Raw genomic sequence first — 16,548 nt, 5'->3', positions numbered from 1 at the left:
AACTACAAATTCCTGGGTGTTCGCCTTAACAACAAACTGGACTGGACTGATCACACCCACGCCCTGTACAAGAAGGACCAGAGTCGCCTCTACCTGCTGAGGAGACTGAGGTCCTTCGGTGTTTGCAGGGCTCTCCTCAGGACCTTCTATGAGTCTGTGGTGGCCTCAGCCATCCTCTACGCTGTGGTCTGCTGCGGTGGGGGCAGTACGGACCAGGACAGGGGGAGACTAAATAAGATGGTCAGGAGAGCGAGCTCTGTCCTTGGCTGTCCCCTGGACTCCGTAGAGGTTGTGGGTGATAGGAGGACGTTAATTAAGCTGAAATCCATCATGGACAACACCTCTCACCCCCTCCATGTGGGAAGGAGAAATTCCGCAGGTCCTTCATTCCCACTGCTGTCAGACTCTACAACATACGTGGCACCTGATCATGTGTTTTGTCTCTACGGCTACTAGTGGCACTTGTCTTTGTCCTTGTCTGTTATTTATCCATTTTTACATTTGAATCTTATCTCTTGTTCTGCCTTCAACACCGTTGTGCCACAACGGCTCATCAGCAAACTTGACACGCTGGGCCTCAGTACCTACCTCTGCAACTGGCTACTCGACTTCCTCTGTCAGAGGCCACAGGTGGTACGTGTTGGCAACAAAATCTCCGCCAGCATCACGCTGAGCACGGGGGCCCCCCAAGGCTGCGTGCTCAGTCCGCTGCTCTTTACCCTCCTGACGCACGACTGCACTGCAACCTACAGCGACAACCGCATAGTGAAGTTTGCTGACGACGCGACTCTGGTGGGTCTCATCACCAAGGGAGACGAGACTCAATACAGGCTGGAGGTTGGTTGACCTTCTGACCACATGGTGCAGGGACAACAACCTCCTGTTGAACGTCGACAAGACCAAGGAGATTGTTGTGGACTTCCGGAAGGGTCACACCCAACACCTGCCGCTGACCATCGACGGTGCTGTGGTGGAGAGAGTGAGCAGCGCCAAGTTCCTGGGGGTGCACATCAGTGAGGATCTCTCCTGGTCCACCAACACCGCATCACTGGCAAAGAAAGCCCAGCGCCGCCTGTACTTCCTGCGGAAACTCAGGCGAGCGAGCGCTCCTCCGGCCGTCATGACTACATTTTACCGCAGCACCATTGAGAGCGTCCTCTCCAGCTGTATTGCTGTCTGGGGTGGCGGCTGCACTGACTACAACTTGAAGGCCCTGCAGCGCATAGTGAACACGGCTGGTAAGATTATTGGTGCTTCGCTCCCCTCCTTGAAGGACATTTACACCTCCCATCTCACCCGCAAGGCGACCACGATTGTGAGTGATGTGAGTCAGCCCGCTCGCTCTTTGTTTGAGCTTCTGCCCTCTGGGAAGAGGTACAGGAGCCTGCGCTCCCGCACCACCAGACTCTCCAACAGCTTCATACTCCAGGCTGTTAGGATCCTGAACTCGCCCCCCCTTTCTGCATAGCGTCCTGTACTTTGCGCTATGCTTACTGTCTGCTGTACGCACACTGACTCAGTTTTGCTCCTCTTATTTATTGGGTTATTTGTTTATTATTTATTCATCACTCATTTTATTTATTATTTATTAGTTATTGTTTGTGCCTTCTTGTTTCGTCTACTTGTATGTTTATCGTGTACTGTGTCTCGTCACCGTGGGATGGAGGAAACGGAATTTCGGTTTCTTTGTGTCTTGACATATGAAGGGATTGACAATAAAGTGTCTTTGAACTTTGAACTCTTGTATTCTTGCACTCTTGTACGCTGCTGTGACAAGTACATTTCCGCGCTGTGGGATAAATAAAGTTCTATCATCATCATCATCATCTGGCATGCCCTAACATGGCCAGTAAACTTCTTGAATCTTGAATTAATTAACCGGCTCAGTGGCATAGTGGTAGAGTGTCCGCCCTGAGACCGGAAGGTTGTGGGTTCAAACCCTGGCCGGGTCATACCAAAGACTATAAAAATGGGACCCATTGCCTCCCTGCTTGGCACTCAGCATTAAGGGTTGGAATTGGGGGGTTAGATCACCAACTGATTCCCGAGCGCGGCACCGCTGCTGCTCACTGCTCCCCTCTCCCCCAGGGGATGGATTAAAATCACACGGGGATGGGTTAAATGCAGAGGACAAATTTCACCACACCCAGGTGTGTGTGTGACGATCATTGGGACTTTAATCTTTAATCTTTTAATCTTTAATACCACTGGCACCCTATTGGCAATTCTGTCAGATGCACGCACACGCGTCCCAGAAGCAACGTTAGGTTCGGCTTGACAAGCTAAAGCACGTCTCGAGAGCGTAAACTAGACATGACCCGGAACAAAATTACTAAAAAGGGTGATGCAACAAGATGTCATCAACAATAGCCCAGTGCCCTCTAGTGGCTGGAAGAGGCAGCTCCATTTCCTTCGTTAAGAGCCAAGTCTTTACCTTAAAAATGGCATCATGTGCGTTTCTTTTGTCCCCCATAATGAGGAGTTGCGTATAAAAGCTTTCTGTCTCCAGTAATGGCCGTCTTGATCTAGTTCTGGCTCATTTGTGTCAATTGTGCGCCACTATTTGCTTGGCAGACGGACATGCGATCAACACACCTCTCTCCCCAGTGACCTCGTGTCTGGCCACATATCCAGGAAAACGGTGCCGCACAGTGGTCCACAACATTTTTATTAACAAGTATACAAGTGTATTAGTGTATTAAACATCACAAAAATCACTAATTATAACGCAAAAGTGTCCATTGTTGCTACGTCAGAACGGATTAATCCATATTCCATGATTTGTTATGGGAAAAATGTAATCGGACCAAATCGGGATCCCACCAGTTTTCTGGAACGAATTATGGTCAAAGTCAGAGGTTTTACTGTACTGTATTTGTCACTTACATTCTGACAAACAGTGATTGTCGTGAACCAAGGCCAGGTGAAGTATATTTCTCCACCAACGCCAAAGTGCTGAAACCAAACTTGTGTATTGGCTCATTGGAGTCCAGGGGAGGGAAGTCTGTGTCCACCTCACCATCATCTTCTGCAATGTGAAGGCAGTAGGCATTCACATTTTCACTGTCGAGAAAATGAACATTAGAAAAAAAATAACATTTGCTGAATGTTAACTGAAATGTTTGTACATACTTGAGTTTTGGTTCTCGTCCCTCAGTTGTGTATTGCCAACAGATTAGCCCAATAAGATCATGAACACGGGCATTCGCAATAGTGACGACTGCCATGGGATGCACTTTCTCCTGACCCATTTGCATTGAAAGGTAGACGTCTATCTTTTTTGTCGCTGTTGTGCCAATATGGCCCTTGAATGAGATATCCAATGTTACACAGTCAAGAAAATCCCCAAAAAATAACAGCATTGGCATTCACTTGTAAAACGCAGCACACAATTGAGGAAAACCATCTTTACCATTCCAGTTTAATAAATTGTTTTGAATTTTTAGCCACTTCACTAGAACACTAGGAGTTCCACTCTTTTCAGAGTGAAATGCTTGACTAGTGGTTGAGATTTAACTCCTTGTAAAGGGGTGGTAAAGCAAGCCAACATTGGCACTTATAGGATAGAACTTTATTAACAAATGATGTCAGTGCTACAATTCCCCCATGAAAAAAACTCAGATGAGATTTAACGGTATTTTGGAACAGAAGGACAATACACTTACTGACACCCACCTTTTGGGCAGAGTCTGCTTGATTAAACATATCAGCTTGACTATGTCACGGAAGAAAGCTCAGCCAGGAGGCTCACCCTGGACTGCGTCACAACGCCCAGAGGTCGGCTTGTTGGAAAGATTGACGGCACTGAACTTCTGGCTAGGAGACCGACACTTCAGGTGTGTGGCCGTTTAAAGCACCTCTTTTTCAGATTGGAGGCGGAGGTGGTACCGCATACGCGGACTTCAGGGGAAAGGTGAGTCCCATGAAGACTTACCAATTTCAATTGACTATATATATATATATATATACACGACGTGTGAACAACCCTGCTTACATAAAGCCTTTCTGAATGCATTATGTTTGCGTATGTTGGTGAATGGTGAAAGGAAATATGACAGGGGACAGAGAGGCTGCTTATTTCTTGCTCTTAAATCAGCCACTGAGAGGCTAATCTTTGTGATGTATGAAAGTAGTCATAAGTAGAGATGTCCACGTAAATTTTGGTGCCAATCGATAGCTGTTTTTGGTCGTTTTAAGCGATAGTGTCTGCACAATGATTTCCAATGGGGAAATTGTGATCGCTTACTTCCGTGACATCATCAACCAAAACATGGGCAACAGTGTGTGCGGCCCTATTCCTCATTAAAAGTGGGCGTTTTTAAAGGCATTTGTTGTTTCATTATTTCTCCAAAATGAATGAATAATGGACTTTGCATTTTCTTGATAAAAAAAATTAATTGGGCAAGTTAGTCAAAACTGAACTATCCTCACTTTAATCCTCTTAACACAAATCATCTGATTCAAAACAATGTACAAAATTTTCATTAAGTACAGTCTGTCATTTTAAAAAAAATGTAAAGAACCCACCTTGCCATCAAATTTTGAATATTCATTGAATGGGTTGTTGAGCTGCTGGGGACACTGCTCCAATCGAAGTGAAAGAGTAGATTTCACACATGTTGACCGCATTCTATCCTTAATGTCACGTTTTTCAAAAAAGGACCCCAAATCCTCCACTTAACAGAAAATAAAACAGAAACATTACACACATTACAAGAGGTAATGCACATGAATAAGGTTGGCAGGAGGTTTATGGTGTTAAAAAATATTAATAATTAATTTAATTAATATAATTTATATAACACATTTTAACCTTCAATTATTTCATTGTTAATAACCTGGAGGTTAACAGTCACTCCAAAATATTATGCACAGCATAAAAAATTAATGTCAATGCTGAAAGATGCTGTTGACATGGGAAACCTTTATTTGTTCGACAGTATGGAAATTTGCATTAACTCATATGCACATTGGATAGCAAATAAAGAAAAAGTACGGAAAAGCTCCAACTTTTAAAGCCACAAAAATCCAAGAGTGATGGCGCCAAAGAAGGATCTTGCGAAGCAGCAAGCAGAAACAAGAAATCAAAAATCAGCTGAAAGCGCTTGATGCTCTTCAAGAACTCAAAGACAAAGTGAACTTATCTGTCACTCAAACTATGCAACGGTACACAGAAGACTGAAATTGCGTTTCTCCAAACTCCAATGTGCAGTAAGAGGGTAAAATAAAACACAGCTAACTATAACTAGGACATAAAACATCATTGGACATAAAGAGCATTTAAAACAGGGGTCCCCAAACTTTTTCCTGTGAGGGCCACATAACCTTTCCCTTCTCTGATGGCGGGCCGGTGTCAGTTTGTAACAGAAAAAGTGTGACGATCGTAGGGGAGCTTAAAAATTTTATTGTTTTCCAGAAAGCCACACATAACCAAATAACGGTTATTTAATAACCCTTTCCAGGTTCTATACAGAAAAAAAGTCAGGAAACAAATAATAACACTACGTATTAATGAAATAAATAATAACTAAATAACCCTCTCTGAGTTCTTCACAGAAAAAACAGGAAATAAATAATAACTAAATAACTCTCTCTGGGTTCTTCATAGAAAGAAAACCATGGAACATTAACTTTCTGTTGTGCCATGCACAATCTTAACAGATAAAAGTTCAGCTCAGTTGTCAGAGCAGAACCTCTCTGACACATATGAGCAGTCTCTTAAAGTTCTTGTGTTCCTTCCTTATAATCCTTTTGTAGGTTCCAGTAGGCTTGTCGACACCGCTGTCTTTTTTGTTAAAGTTTGCTAGTGCGTCATAGTCTGGAGTAAAATTTGTTGTGACAATTCTTAGGCGAGATCCGAGGTGTTGGTCCGTTTACCTCGATCTTTGACGGGTAGATGTTGACGTTCATGTGGCTGAACGTCACGTCGCGTACGTCGAGCCATATTGGCCACTCTTTTTTAACATTCGGCACTCACTTCTTTTCTTCGGGCCACTCATTTTAATGGAAGGATTCCAGGGGAAGGTTTGTGGGTGGCTTTAGCGCAAAACTGCATCTGAAAGCTCAGCGCGCAAATTACAAGAATGCTGTCGTCACAGCCCACGCTCTAAATTCGGGACTGATACAAATAGAGCGCGAGTGCGCCATGTCCGTACGTACACGCACTTGTGAGTGTGCACCGAGCTTTCTGACACGGCTTCCGGTAGTAAATGCGCAGGCGAGCGCTTCCCCATCTACTGGGCAAACGCAGTCATTGCAGGCAAAATGAGCAAAAAAAAAAAAAAGTTTAATAATACAATTTGTTCAGGGTTGGCGGGCCGGATTAAACGGTCCCGTGGGCCGTATCCGGCCCGCGGGCCGTAGTTTGGTGACCCCTGATTTGAAATATCTATCATTAAAAGGACAACAATTCACAATGAGATATTGTTACCAGAGTGCGGATGGTACAACGACACAGGTGCAAACGGGCAATCAGTTGAGGTATTCCTTACTGGAGTGCAAGCAGTACTAGTAATGACAGCGCGGATGCAGTGGCAAAGTCCAGAGCAGCATAGAAGGAAAAATTGTAAGGTGCATGGAGTAGTTGCGTTTGTGTGCGTGCGTGTGTGTGTTTATGCATGTTTTCAGGACTGAGTTAAGCACTCTGATGGCCCATGGAGAAAAGCTATTGTTCACCAGGTTATGCGTAATGACCGTGTTTAGGGCAGAGCTGAAGCAAATGAACAGCATCCGCACATAGCTGTTTTCGTTCTCCAGATGAGCCAGGCTGAGGCTAAGTGCTTGCTGCTGCTGCTCCTTGCTGCTGCTCCTTGCTGCTGCTGCTTGCCGCATGCCGCTTCTGCTTGCTGCTATGGCATGATCCGTGGGGCGCTTGGGGCGTTACGCAAACTGCAATGGGTCAAAGGTAGCAGGTAGGCTGGATTGTATGTGGGCTTTGACCAATCTTTCAAAGCACCTCATGATGAATAAAGTTCTATCATCATTATCATGATGGGTGCTATGAGCCAGTAGTCATTCAGATCTGTTGCTGGAGATTTCTTGGGTAACAGTATGATGGTGGTGGCTTTGAAGCAATGAGGTATGATGGTTTGGCTAAAAGAGATCTTGAAGATATCTGTGATGACATTTGTGAGTCCACACAGTCTCTAAGCACATGCCCAGGTACAAGTGCTGGCAAGTAAATTAGAATATCATCAAAAAGTTGAATTAATTCAATAATTGCATTCAAAAAGTGAAACTTGTACATTATATTTATGCATTGCACACAGACAAGTATTTCAAATGTTTATTCATTTTAGTTTTGATTATTATAACTGACAGCTAATGAAAACCCAAATTCAATATCTCAGAAAATAGAATAGATTTTTATTGTCATTGTCACACATGTACAACGAAATTTAAAATGTGCCAACCGATCGGCGCATGAGATAAAAAATAAATAGAATAAACAGAATAAAAAGCTAAAAACCCACAAAAGAACATACACAGACATAATCATTTACGTTTAGCGGCATTCAATGTGACTACCGCTGTAGGGTAAAAACTGTTGGTCAATCTGCTAGTCCTTGACCTAATTGATCTATAGCGTCTGCCTGATGGCAACAGTTTGAAAAAGGAGTGGCCAGGGTGGGAAGTGTCCTTCAGAATGTTCTGTGTTTTTTTGAGACAGCGGGTTCTGTGTAGGTCTTTCAGTGTGGGGAAAGGGCAGCCAATGATCTTCTGTGCTGTGTTGATGACCCCTTGGAGCTTTTTCCTCTGAGCAGCAGTGCAGCTGGAGTACCAAACACATATACAGTACGTTAAAGTGCTTTCTATGAAGCAGCGATAGAAGGACACCAGCAGTCTTCGTGTAATGCTGTCCCTCCTCAACATCCTTAGGAAGTAAAGTCTCTGCTGGGCCTTTGTTAGCAGCTCAGAGGTGTTCACGCCCCTGGTTCTGTAGTTGGTGAGATGCTGGACTCCCTGCCACACCTGCTTGCTGTTGTTGCCGTCCAGGTGATCCTCAATCCTCTTCTTATAGGCAAGCTGGGCCTCTCTGATGCCTCTCCTCAGGTTGGCTCTGGCTGTGCTGTAGAGAGCCCCGTCCTCAGACCTGAGGGACAGGGTGGTGTCCCTCTCCTCCAGCAGCCGAAGGACCTCCCGGGTCATCCAGGGCTTCTGGTTGGGGTAAATCCGTATAGGTTTGTCCACTGTGACAGTGTCTGTGCAGTGCTTGATATAACACAGAACACTGTCTGTGAACACGTTCAAGTCCCGGTGTTCGAAGATGTCCCAGTTAGTCCTGTTAAATCAGTCCTGCAACTGCTGAGAGGCGTCATCAGGCCAGGTTTTAACAGTTTTAGTGATGACAAGAGCTGATTTCCTGATGGTGGTATATGCCGGGATTAATAGCAGTGACATGTGGTCAGACTGGCCCAGGTGAGGTACCGTTTTTTTCCGTGTATAGTGCGCAAAATTTAACTAATTTATTGTCCTAAAATCTGGGGTGCGCATTATACATGGGTACAGAAAAATGTATTTATTTATTTATTTTTTTTAATTTATTTTTTATTTTTTTAAAGAAAGTCATGGTACAACAAAACCAACAAGAGGACTGACCGACAAAGTCGTGGAACAAAAAGACGGTGAAATTACCAAAGACAGGAACAGAAACCACATCATGACAGTAACACATGCAATGATCCGACTGTGAGCGAGGGGCAGACAGGACTTAAATACAAAACACGTTACATCGATTGAGGTGACACAGGAAGAGAGGGGCGACGCGAATAGAAACTATGGAAACCTAGACACATAGCAAAACTGGGGACGAGACATGACAAATCTCCCCCGAAAAAAAACTTGAAATCACCTTTCTTCTTGTTTGTTGTCAATCGCGCATCGCATTGAGCCATCCTGCCCAACACACTTAGTAAAATTCATAATTGACGACACATCGTTTGATGCGATGGTGCAATCCTTGATGGTGTGTTATTGTCAAATATTGTTGGTTTTTAATCTCCATCGCGGACCGGACGTCATACGGAGGCCGCCATTACAGATGCGCAGAACGGATGCGCAAGACACGTCAGCTATATAAAGAGCGAGAGTTGTTTTCTTTCTATTAGTTTCAATTCACAGTTTAATTAGCAGTTTCAATCAGCAAATAACAAAATGCGTATTACATGTAATATTTTATTTCACAACACTTTGCCTTGTTCCTTTCGTCTCTGCTGTTCACTTCAAACACGCTCCATACGACCGCAATGCTCTCGTATCAGACGCTTGCTCGATCACCTGCTCGTTTGCTGTCTGTCACAATGTACCCTACACAAATCCGAAACATTTGTTGCGGCTCCGAGTCACGACGAGGGGCAAGTTTTGGTTTCCAAGGGTGTTTTTATTCCTCTTCAACGTCTCTCCCATACAGAGCCGCCTTTTTCACATCATTGGGACTTAAAAAAAAAAATATATATATATATATATATATATATATATATATATACCGTTTTTTTCCGTGTATAGTGCGCCCCCATGTATAATACGCACCCTAAAAATGGCATGCTGATGCTGGAAAAAAACCTGTACCCATGTATAATACGCACCCGATTTTTATGAATTTTTTTTTTATGAAATCTTTTTTTTTTTTTTTAAGTCCAATGATCGTCACACACGCAGGGAGGCAATGGGTCCCATTTTTATAGTCTTTGGTATGGTCTTAACTAGGCTGGATGTAATTTTTCTTGTTGGCGTTGATTTCTCCGACTGCCCATAAACGCACCACCGCGCTCCGTGCGCGCACGGGAAAGAGGCGTGCGGACGTGAAAAAGGCGGCTCTGTATGGGAGAGATGTTGAAGAGGAATAAAAACACCCTTGGAAACCAAAACTTGGTGATTTCAAGTTTCATTTCGAGGGACATTTGTCACGTCTCGTCCCCAGTTTTGCTATGTGTCTAGGTTGCCATAGTTTCTGTTCGCGTCGCCCCTCTCTTCCTGTGTCACCTCAATCGATGTAACGTGTTTTGTATTTAAGTCCTGTCTGCCCCTCGCTCACCGTCGGATCATTGCATGTGTTACTGTCATGATGTCTGTTTGGTTTCTGTTCCTGTCTTTGGTAATGTCACCCTCTCTTTTTGTTCCACGACTTTGTCAGTCAGTCCTGTTGTTGGTTTTGTTTTCTAAAAAAAAAAAAAAAAAAAAAAAATTAAAATTTTTTTGTACCCATGTATAATGCGCACCCCAGATTTTAGGACAATAAATTAGTTAAATTTTGCGCACTATACACGGAAAAAAACGGTATATTTTTTTTTAAATTAAAAAATTGGGTGCGTATTATACATGGGTACAGGATTTTTTCCAGCATCAGCATGGCATTTTTAGGGTGCGTATTATACATGGGGGCGCATTATACACGGAAAAAATTGGTAGCTGTTTTGCCTTGTAGCCGAGCTTGATGTTTGAGTAGACCTTGTCCAGAGTGTTAACTCCTCTAGTGGCACACTTAACATGCTGGTGGAAACTAGGGAGTGCTGCTTTCAAGTCTGCATGATTAAAGTCCCCTGCCATGATGTGGACTGCGTCAGGATATCTGCTCAGCTGGCTGCTAATACTGCCATGTAATAGTCCAATAGCTAGCTTAGCATTAGCCTCCGGAGGTATGTAAACAACAGTTGCCATGACTACGGTAAATTCACGAGGGAGGTAAAAGGGCCTGCATTTAATAGTCACATACTCCAGGTCCGGGCAGCAGTGACTGTCTACAGTCGCCATATTCGTACACCAGTTGTTATTGACGTACATACAGAGCAACCCCCCCCCCCGCCCCCCCCTTACTCTTGCCGCAGTTCTCAGTCCTGTCATGACGCTGTGTGGTGTAGCCTGCTAGCTAGATAAAAGAGTCCGGTATGAGTGGATGAAGCCAGGTTTCGGTGATCAGCACCATGCAGCAGTCCTTCGCGGTCTGGTTCGCAGACATCTGTAGCCTTAGTTCATCCATCTTGTTAGCAAGAGACCTGGCGTGTGTAAGTAACAGGCTAGGGAGCGGTGGTCTGAACGGCCGCTTCCGTAGCCTGGTTAGCGCGCCGGCCCTGCAGCCTCGTTTTTGCCTCCTCTCTCTGAGTTGCCTTCGCTTCCTCCCAGCGGGGATGGTGATCCAAGGGGAGCCTGATGATATCCTCCAGTATGTTTTGCGAGCGGTGAAACTCCGCCGCGACACTCAACTCGCAGCAAACCCCTATCCTGAGGAGCTCCTGCCGGTTGTAGGTGGTGTATGATCGACATACAGTGGGTACAAACACTAAAAACAAAAAACAAACAATGCGCAGATCGGGAGAGCACTGAGCCGCTACAACTGCATGCGCCGCCATCTTGCAATATTACAAAATTTTATTATAAAATTTGAATATTTTGAAAAGGTTCAATATAGAAGACACCTGGTGCCACATTCGTCTGTTGATTACCTCAAAACCCCTGAAAATGCCTTCAAATGGACTCTCAGTCTTGTTCTGAAGGGTACACAATCATGAGGAAGACTTCTGACTTGACAGTTGTCCAAAAGACGACCATTGACATCTTGCACAAAAAGGTGATTGCTAAAGAGGCTAACTATTCGCACAGCTCTGTGTCCAAGCACATTAATAGACAGGTGAAGGGACGGAAGAGATGTGGTAGAAAAGAAGTGTACAAACTATAGGGATAACCGCACTCTGTAGAGAATTGTGAAACAAAACGCATTTAAGATTATGGGAGAGATTCACAGAGAGGGGACTGCAGCTGGAGTCAGCGCTTCAAGAACCACTACAAAGAGACGCATGAAAGCCATGGGTTTCAGCTGTCGGATTCTTTGTATTAAGTCACTCTTGAACAACAGACAGCGTAAGAAGCGTCTCGCCTGGGCTAAGGACAAAATGGACTGGACTGCTGCTGAGTGGTCCAAAGTTATGTTCTCTGATTCGAGTAATTGTTGCATTTCCTTTGGAAATCAAGGTCTCAGAGTCTGGAGGAAGAACGGAGAAACACAGAATCCACGTTGCATGAAGTCCAGTGTAAAGTTTCCTCAGTCAGTAATGGTGTGGGATGCCATGTCATCTGCCGGTATTGGCCCACTTTGTTTTCTGAGATTCAAGGTCAATGCAGCCGTCTACCAGGAAGTTTTAGAGCACTTCATGCTTCCTGCTGCTTACCAACTTTATGGAGATGCAGATTTCACTTTCCAACAAGACTTGGCACCTGCACACAGTGCCAAGACCACCAGTACCTGGTTTAAGGACCATTGTATACCTGTCCTTGATTTGTCAGCAAACTCGCCTGACCTTAACCCCATAGAAAATCTATGGGGTATTGTGAAGTGGAAGATGCAATACAGTAGACCCAGCAATGCAGAAGAGCTGAAGGTGACTATCATAACACCTGAGCAGTGCCACAGACTGATCGACTCGCAACATTAATGCAGTAATTGAGGCAAAAGGAGCCCCGACCAAGTATTGAGTGCTGTACATGCTCATACTTTTCATGTTCATGCTTGTCAGTTAGCCAACATTTTGGGAAAAAAAATAGTAATGTTCTAATTCTTTGAGATATCTTATTCTAAATTTTTTGAGATACCGAATTTGGAGTTTATTAGTTGTCACTTATAAATATCAAAATTAAAAGAAATGAACATTTGAAATACATCAGTCTGTGTGCAATGCATGAATATAATGTACAATGTATAATGCACTTTTTGAATGCAATCACTGAAATAATTCAGCTTTTTGATGATATTCTAATTCACTGGCCAGCCCCTCTATATTGTCCAGCCCTGCAGCTTTTCTTGGGTTGACCTTTCCAAGGGTCCTACGCACATCAGCTGGGTTCAGTTTAAGTATTGTATTGTCCAAGCAGTGGGGGGCTTTTGTTGGAGTGGTGGTGGTGTCTTCTTCAAAACGACTGAAGAAGACATTGAGAGTTGAGAAAGCCTGCGTTATCCTCGCAGGATTGAGGAGTGGGCCTGTAGTCTGTTACTGAGTGAATGCCTTGCTTGCTATAGGCGTCTGGGGTCTTTTGTGCCAGTAAAATGAGATTGGATTTTCTGTCCATAGGCAAGCTTGGCGATTCTCAAGTTAGCCCTCGCTGATCTTCGGGCTTCCCTGTCGCCAGACTTAAAAGTAGAGTTCCGTGCTCTCAGGAGCTCACATACCTCCCCTGTGAACTAGGGTTTGTCGTTTGCCCTCGTGGTGTTGTTTTGTGACATGCATTTAGATATGTAACCCGTCACAGACTCAGTGTATTCTGTTATGTTGACACATACTGGTTGGAAGTGGGTCCAATTGGTGTGGTCAAAACAGTCTTTTAGTGCTGAGATGGCCCTCTCTGGCCAAGTTTTAATTTGTTTCACAGAAGGTTTACATCTCGTAGTGCAATTTCATGCATTAAAGAATGCAGACGATTGTTGGGAATGCGAGAAGAGGAGTGTGTGTGTGACCTTTGTTTCTGCACGTGCAAGATGGTACAACCCAAGTTTGAAGTCTATCAGATGAGTTCTCTAGGAGTCCTGGACACAGGTGTCAGTCCTCGGGGGCCCATTCCTGCATGTTTTCGAAGTTTCCCTCATTAAACAAACCTGATTCAAATGGTCAGGTCATCCTGACGTTCTGAAGGAGCCTGATAATTATCCTGATCAATTGAATCAGGTAATGCGGCCCCTGAGGACTGCAGTTTGACACCCCTGCACAAGGGTGTAAAAGTATGACCAGTTATTGTGCAAAAGTGGGCTAAAATTGGTCATTTAAAAATTCACAACTCTTTTTCTGTTCTTTTTAGACTGTGCCTCCAATGGACGTTGTATGTCTCGTGCCTGCCAATTTTTGTAGGTATAAGGTTTATTTTTACACTCTAGATGGCACAACTAAGAAATCTTTGTTGTCGTCGTTTATGACAACATTAAACTATCAAAATGTTCACCAAGTTTGCAAAATGTAGTGAGTTTTCGGGCATGTTTAGGGTGTCAAAAAGGCAGTCCTTTACGGAGAAAACAAACAAAAGAAGTAGTGTTCCCATAAAAACAATAGTGGCCTCACAGTGGTCTCTGCTCGGGCGCTAATAAACAATCTTGGTACGAGATGAACGTTTTAATAAGATGCCACTTTTGACGTCTAAGCGCACAAACATGTACAAACTAATTGTGGACGTCACACACTGGAACAGCTCTATAGAACTGACGACAAAACTTTTACACTTAGGATTGCCATTGCTGTTGTCGAAGATCTAATAAAAAACCTGGGTCCACTCAAAACTGCCAAGAAAAATGGCCCACTTGATCACTTAGTATTTTGCCATTAAAGAATATGATTCAGGAGGCAATAGATGACTTGATATGGTGCCCAGAAGTAAGGTTATTATTGAAGTTTTTATTTGTATTGATGCTTATATGTTTGGCACATCAGCGAAAGATACTATGAATGTGTTCAAATATGTTCCCTTTGAAAACAGCAACCTTTTGAATCTGGAGCTGACCAACCTCTTGACGGACCATTATTGCAAGCCGCACCATTTTGAAAGAGGAAATTACACAGCAAATTAACACATTTGATTTGACAGGTCGGTTTGAACCAAGACCCATCTGGATTGGATGGCGTACTCTCTAGACCAGGGGTGGGCAAACCTTTTGACTTGCGGGCCGAATTGGGTTCTAAATTTTGACCGGGGGGCGGAACCAGGAGCAGATGGATGTAGTGTTTGTGTGAAGTAATACAAATGACATGGTCATTGCATAAAAGGGTTTTACTTTTAGTAGAAACTAAAGCATGGATATTAAAAAAGCCTTTTGAAAACAAATGGTTGTTTGTCTCTGTGTGCCCTGCGATTGGCTGGCAACCGGTTCAGGGTGTCCCCCGCCTACTGCCCGATGACGGCTGCGATAGGCTCCAGCACGCCCGCGACCCCAGTGGGGACTAAGCGGTACAGAAAATGGATGGATGGATGTTTATCTAATGAGGCGAAATCACATCCAACGGCAAACATTCTGACCAAATACATCATCTTGAAGAATCAGTGAAAGAATATATCTAAATAAAGTAATAAAGAAATCAATAGTATTGTTGGTTTCCCTTTTTTGCTAGTGCATCAGAGTCTGGAGTAAAATTTGTTGTGGTAATTCTTAGGATAGAGCCGAGGTGTCGGTCCGTTAACCTAGATCAGTGACGGGCTTTGTTGACGTTCATGTGGCTGAACGTCTTATCACACATGTAGGTCGAGCCAAATTGTCCACTCTTTTTTAACATTCGGCACTCAGTGTCCACCTTTCTTTTCTTCGGGCCACTCATTTTAATGGAATGATTCCAGGGGAAGGTTTGTGGGTGGCATTAGCGTAAAACTGTATCTGAAAACTCAGCGCGCGAATTACGAGAATATTGACGTCACAGCCTACACTCGAAATTCGGCACTGATAGATGAAATTACAACGTACTACTGAGTACGCATACGCACTTGTGAGTGTGCACCGAGCTTTCTGACACGGCTCCCGGGAGTAAATGCACGGGCGGGCGCTTCCCCATCTACTGGGGAAACATAGTAATTACAAGGAAAATGACCCCAAAAAAATTAATAATACAAATTATTCAGGTTTGGCGGGCCGAATTAAACGGCCCCGTGGGCCGGATGGGGCCCGCGGGCCGTAGTTTGCCCATCTCTGCTCTAGACCCACTTTCTTAATGGGTGTGGCTTACTAGGCGTTAGATGTACAATGGGTACGTATCCTGTTGTCCGCTTGAATGCTATTTTTGAATATTCCCTGTATCCACTGCTGAAACTATGCAAATTCCCTTGTTTTTGGACTAAGAAAGATGATTTTATACTTTACAACATCACTTATTTTCATTTGTAAATAATTAATGGACAAAACAGTTACCGTGATATTCCATGTAAAATACGCCCCCGCGCATAATACGCACCCTAAAAATGGCATGTCGATGCTGGAAAAAAGCCTGTACCCATGTATCATACGCACCCAAATTCGGACTCTTACTTAAGTCCGTAAACGTAAAATTATTTCAGAAAAAAGATCATCTTTGGGAACAACCGGATGTTATTCTGCCGGTCAGTATCACTGCGCATGCGCTAGCAAACTCGAGAGCGAAGAAATGTTTCGGATTTGTGTAGGGTACATTGTGACAGCAAACGAGCAGGTGATCGAGCAAGCGTCTGATACGAGAGCATTGTGTTTGTATGGAGCGTGTTTGAAGTGAACAGCAGAGAGGAAAGGAACAAGGCAAAGTGTTGTAAAATAAAATATTACCTGTAATACGCATTTTGTTATTTGCTGATTGAAACTGCTAATTAAACTGTGAATTGAAACTAATAGGTAGAGAACTGAACTCTCGCTCTTTATATAGCTGACGTGTCTTGCGCATCCGTTCTGCGCATACTGTCATGGCGGCCTCCGTATGATATCCGGTCTGCGATGGAGATTAAAAAATAAACAATATTTGACAATAACACACCATCAAGGATTGCACCATCACATCAAACGATGTGTCTTCAATTATGAATTTTACTGACTAAGTGTGTTGGGCAGGATGGCTGAATGCGATG

At 43.8% G+C, this 16,548-nt stretch overlaps 1 protein-coding gene across 9 annotated transcripts in view; it reads right to left on the bottom strand.

The window, feature by feature from the left end:
* Window positions 1–16,548, bottom strand: part of mapkap1 (MAPK associated protein 1) — a 114,671-nt gene that overhangs the window by 49,270 nt on the left and 48,853 nt on the right. For all 9 annotated transcript variants that reach the window (XM_061293491.1, XM_061293493.1, XM_061293494.1 and 6 more), the window contains 3 exons: window positions 4,528–4,676; window positions 3,133–3,305; window positions 2,887–3,063 (listed from right to left, as the gene is read on the bottom strand). In XM_061293491.1, the coding sequence (XP_061149475.1) occupies window positions 2,887–3,063; window positions 3,133–3,305; window positions 4,528–4,676 (499 nt within the window). The remainder of the gene's footprint in view (window positions 1–2,886; window positions 3,064–3,132; window positions 3,306–4,527; window positions 4,677–16,548) is intronic.

This window comes from Syngnathus typhle, linkage group LG12 (genome assembly GCF_033458585.1).
Source record: "Syngnathus typhle isolate RoL2023-S1 ecotype Sweden linkage group LG12, RoL_Styp_1.0, whole genome shotgun sequence".
Lineage (NCBI taxonomy): Eukaryota > Metazoa > Chordata > Actinopteri > Syngnathiformes > Syngnathidae > Syngnathus > Syngnathus typhle.
Note: the sequence above shows the minus strand (reverse complement) of the source record. Positions and strands in the feature narration are given on the sequence as shown.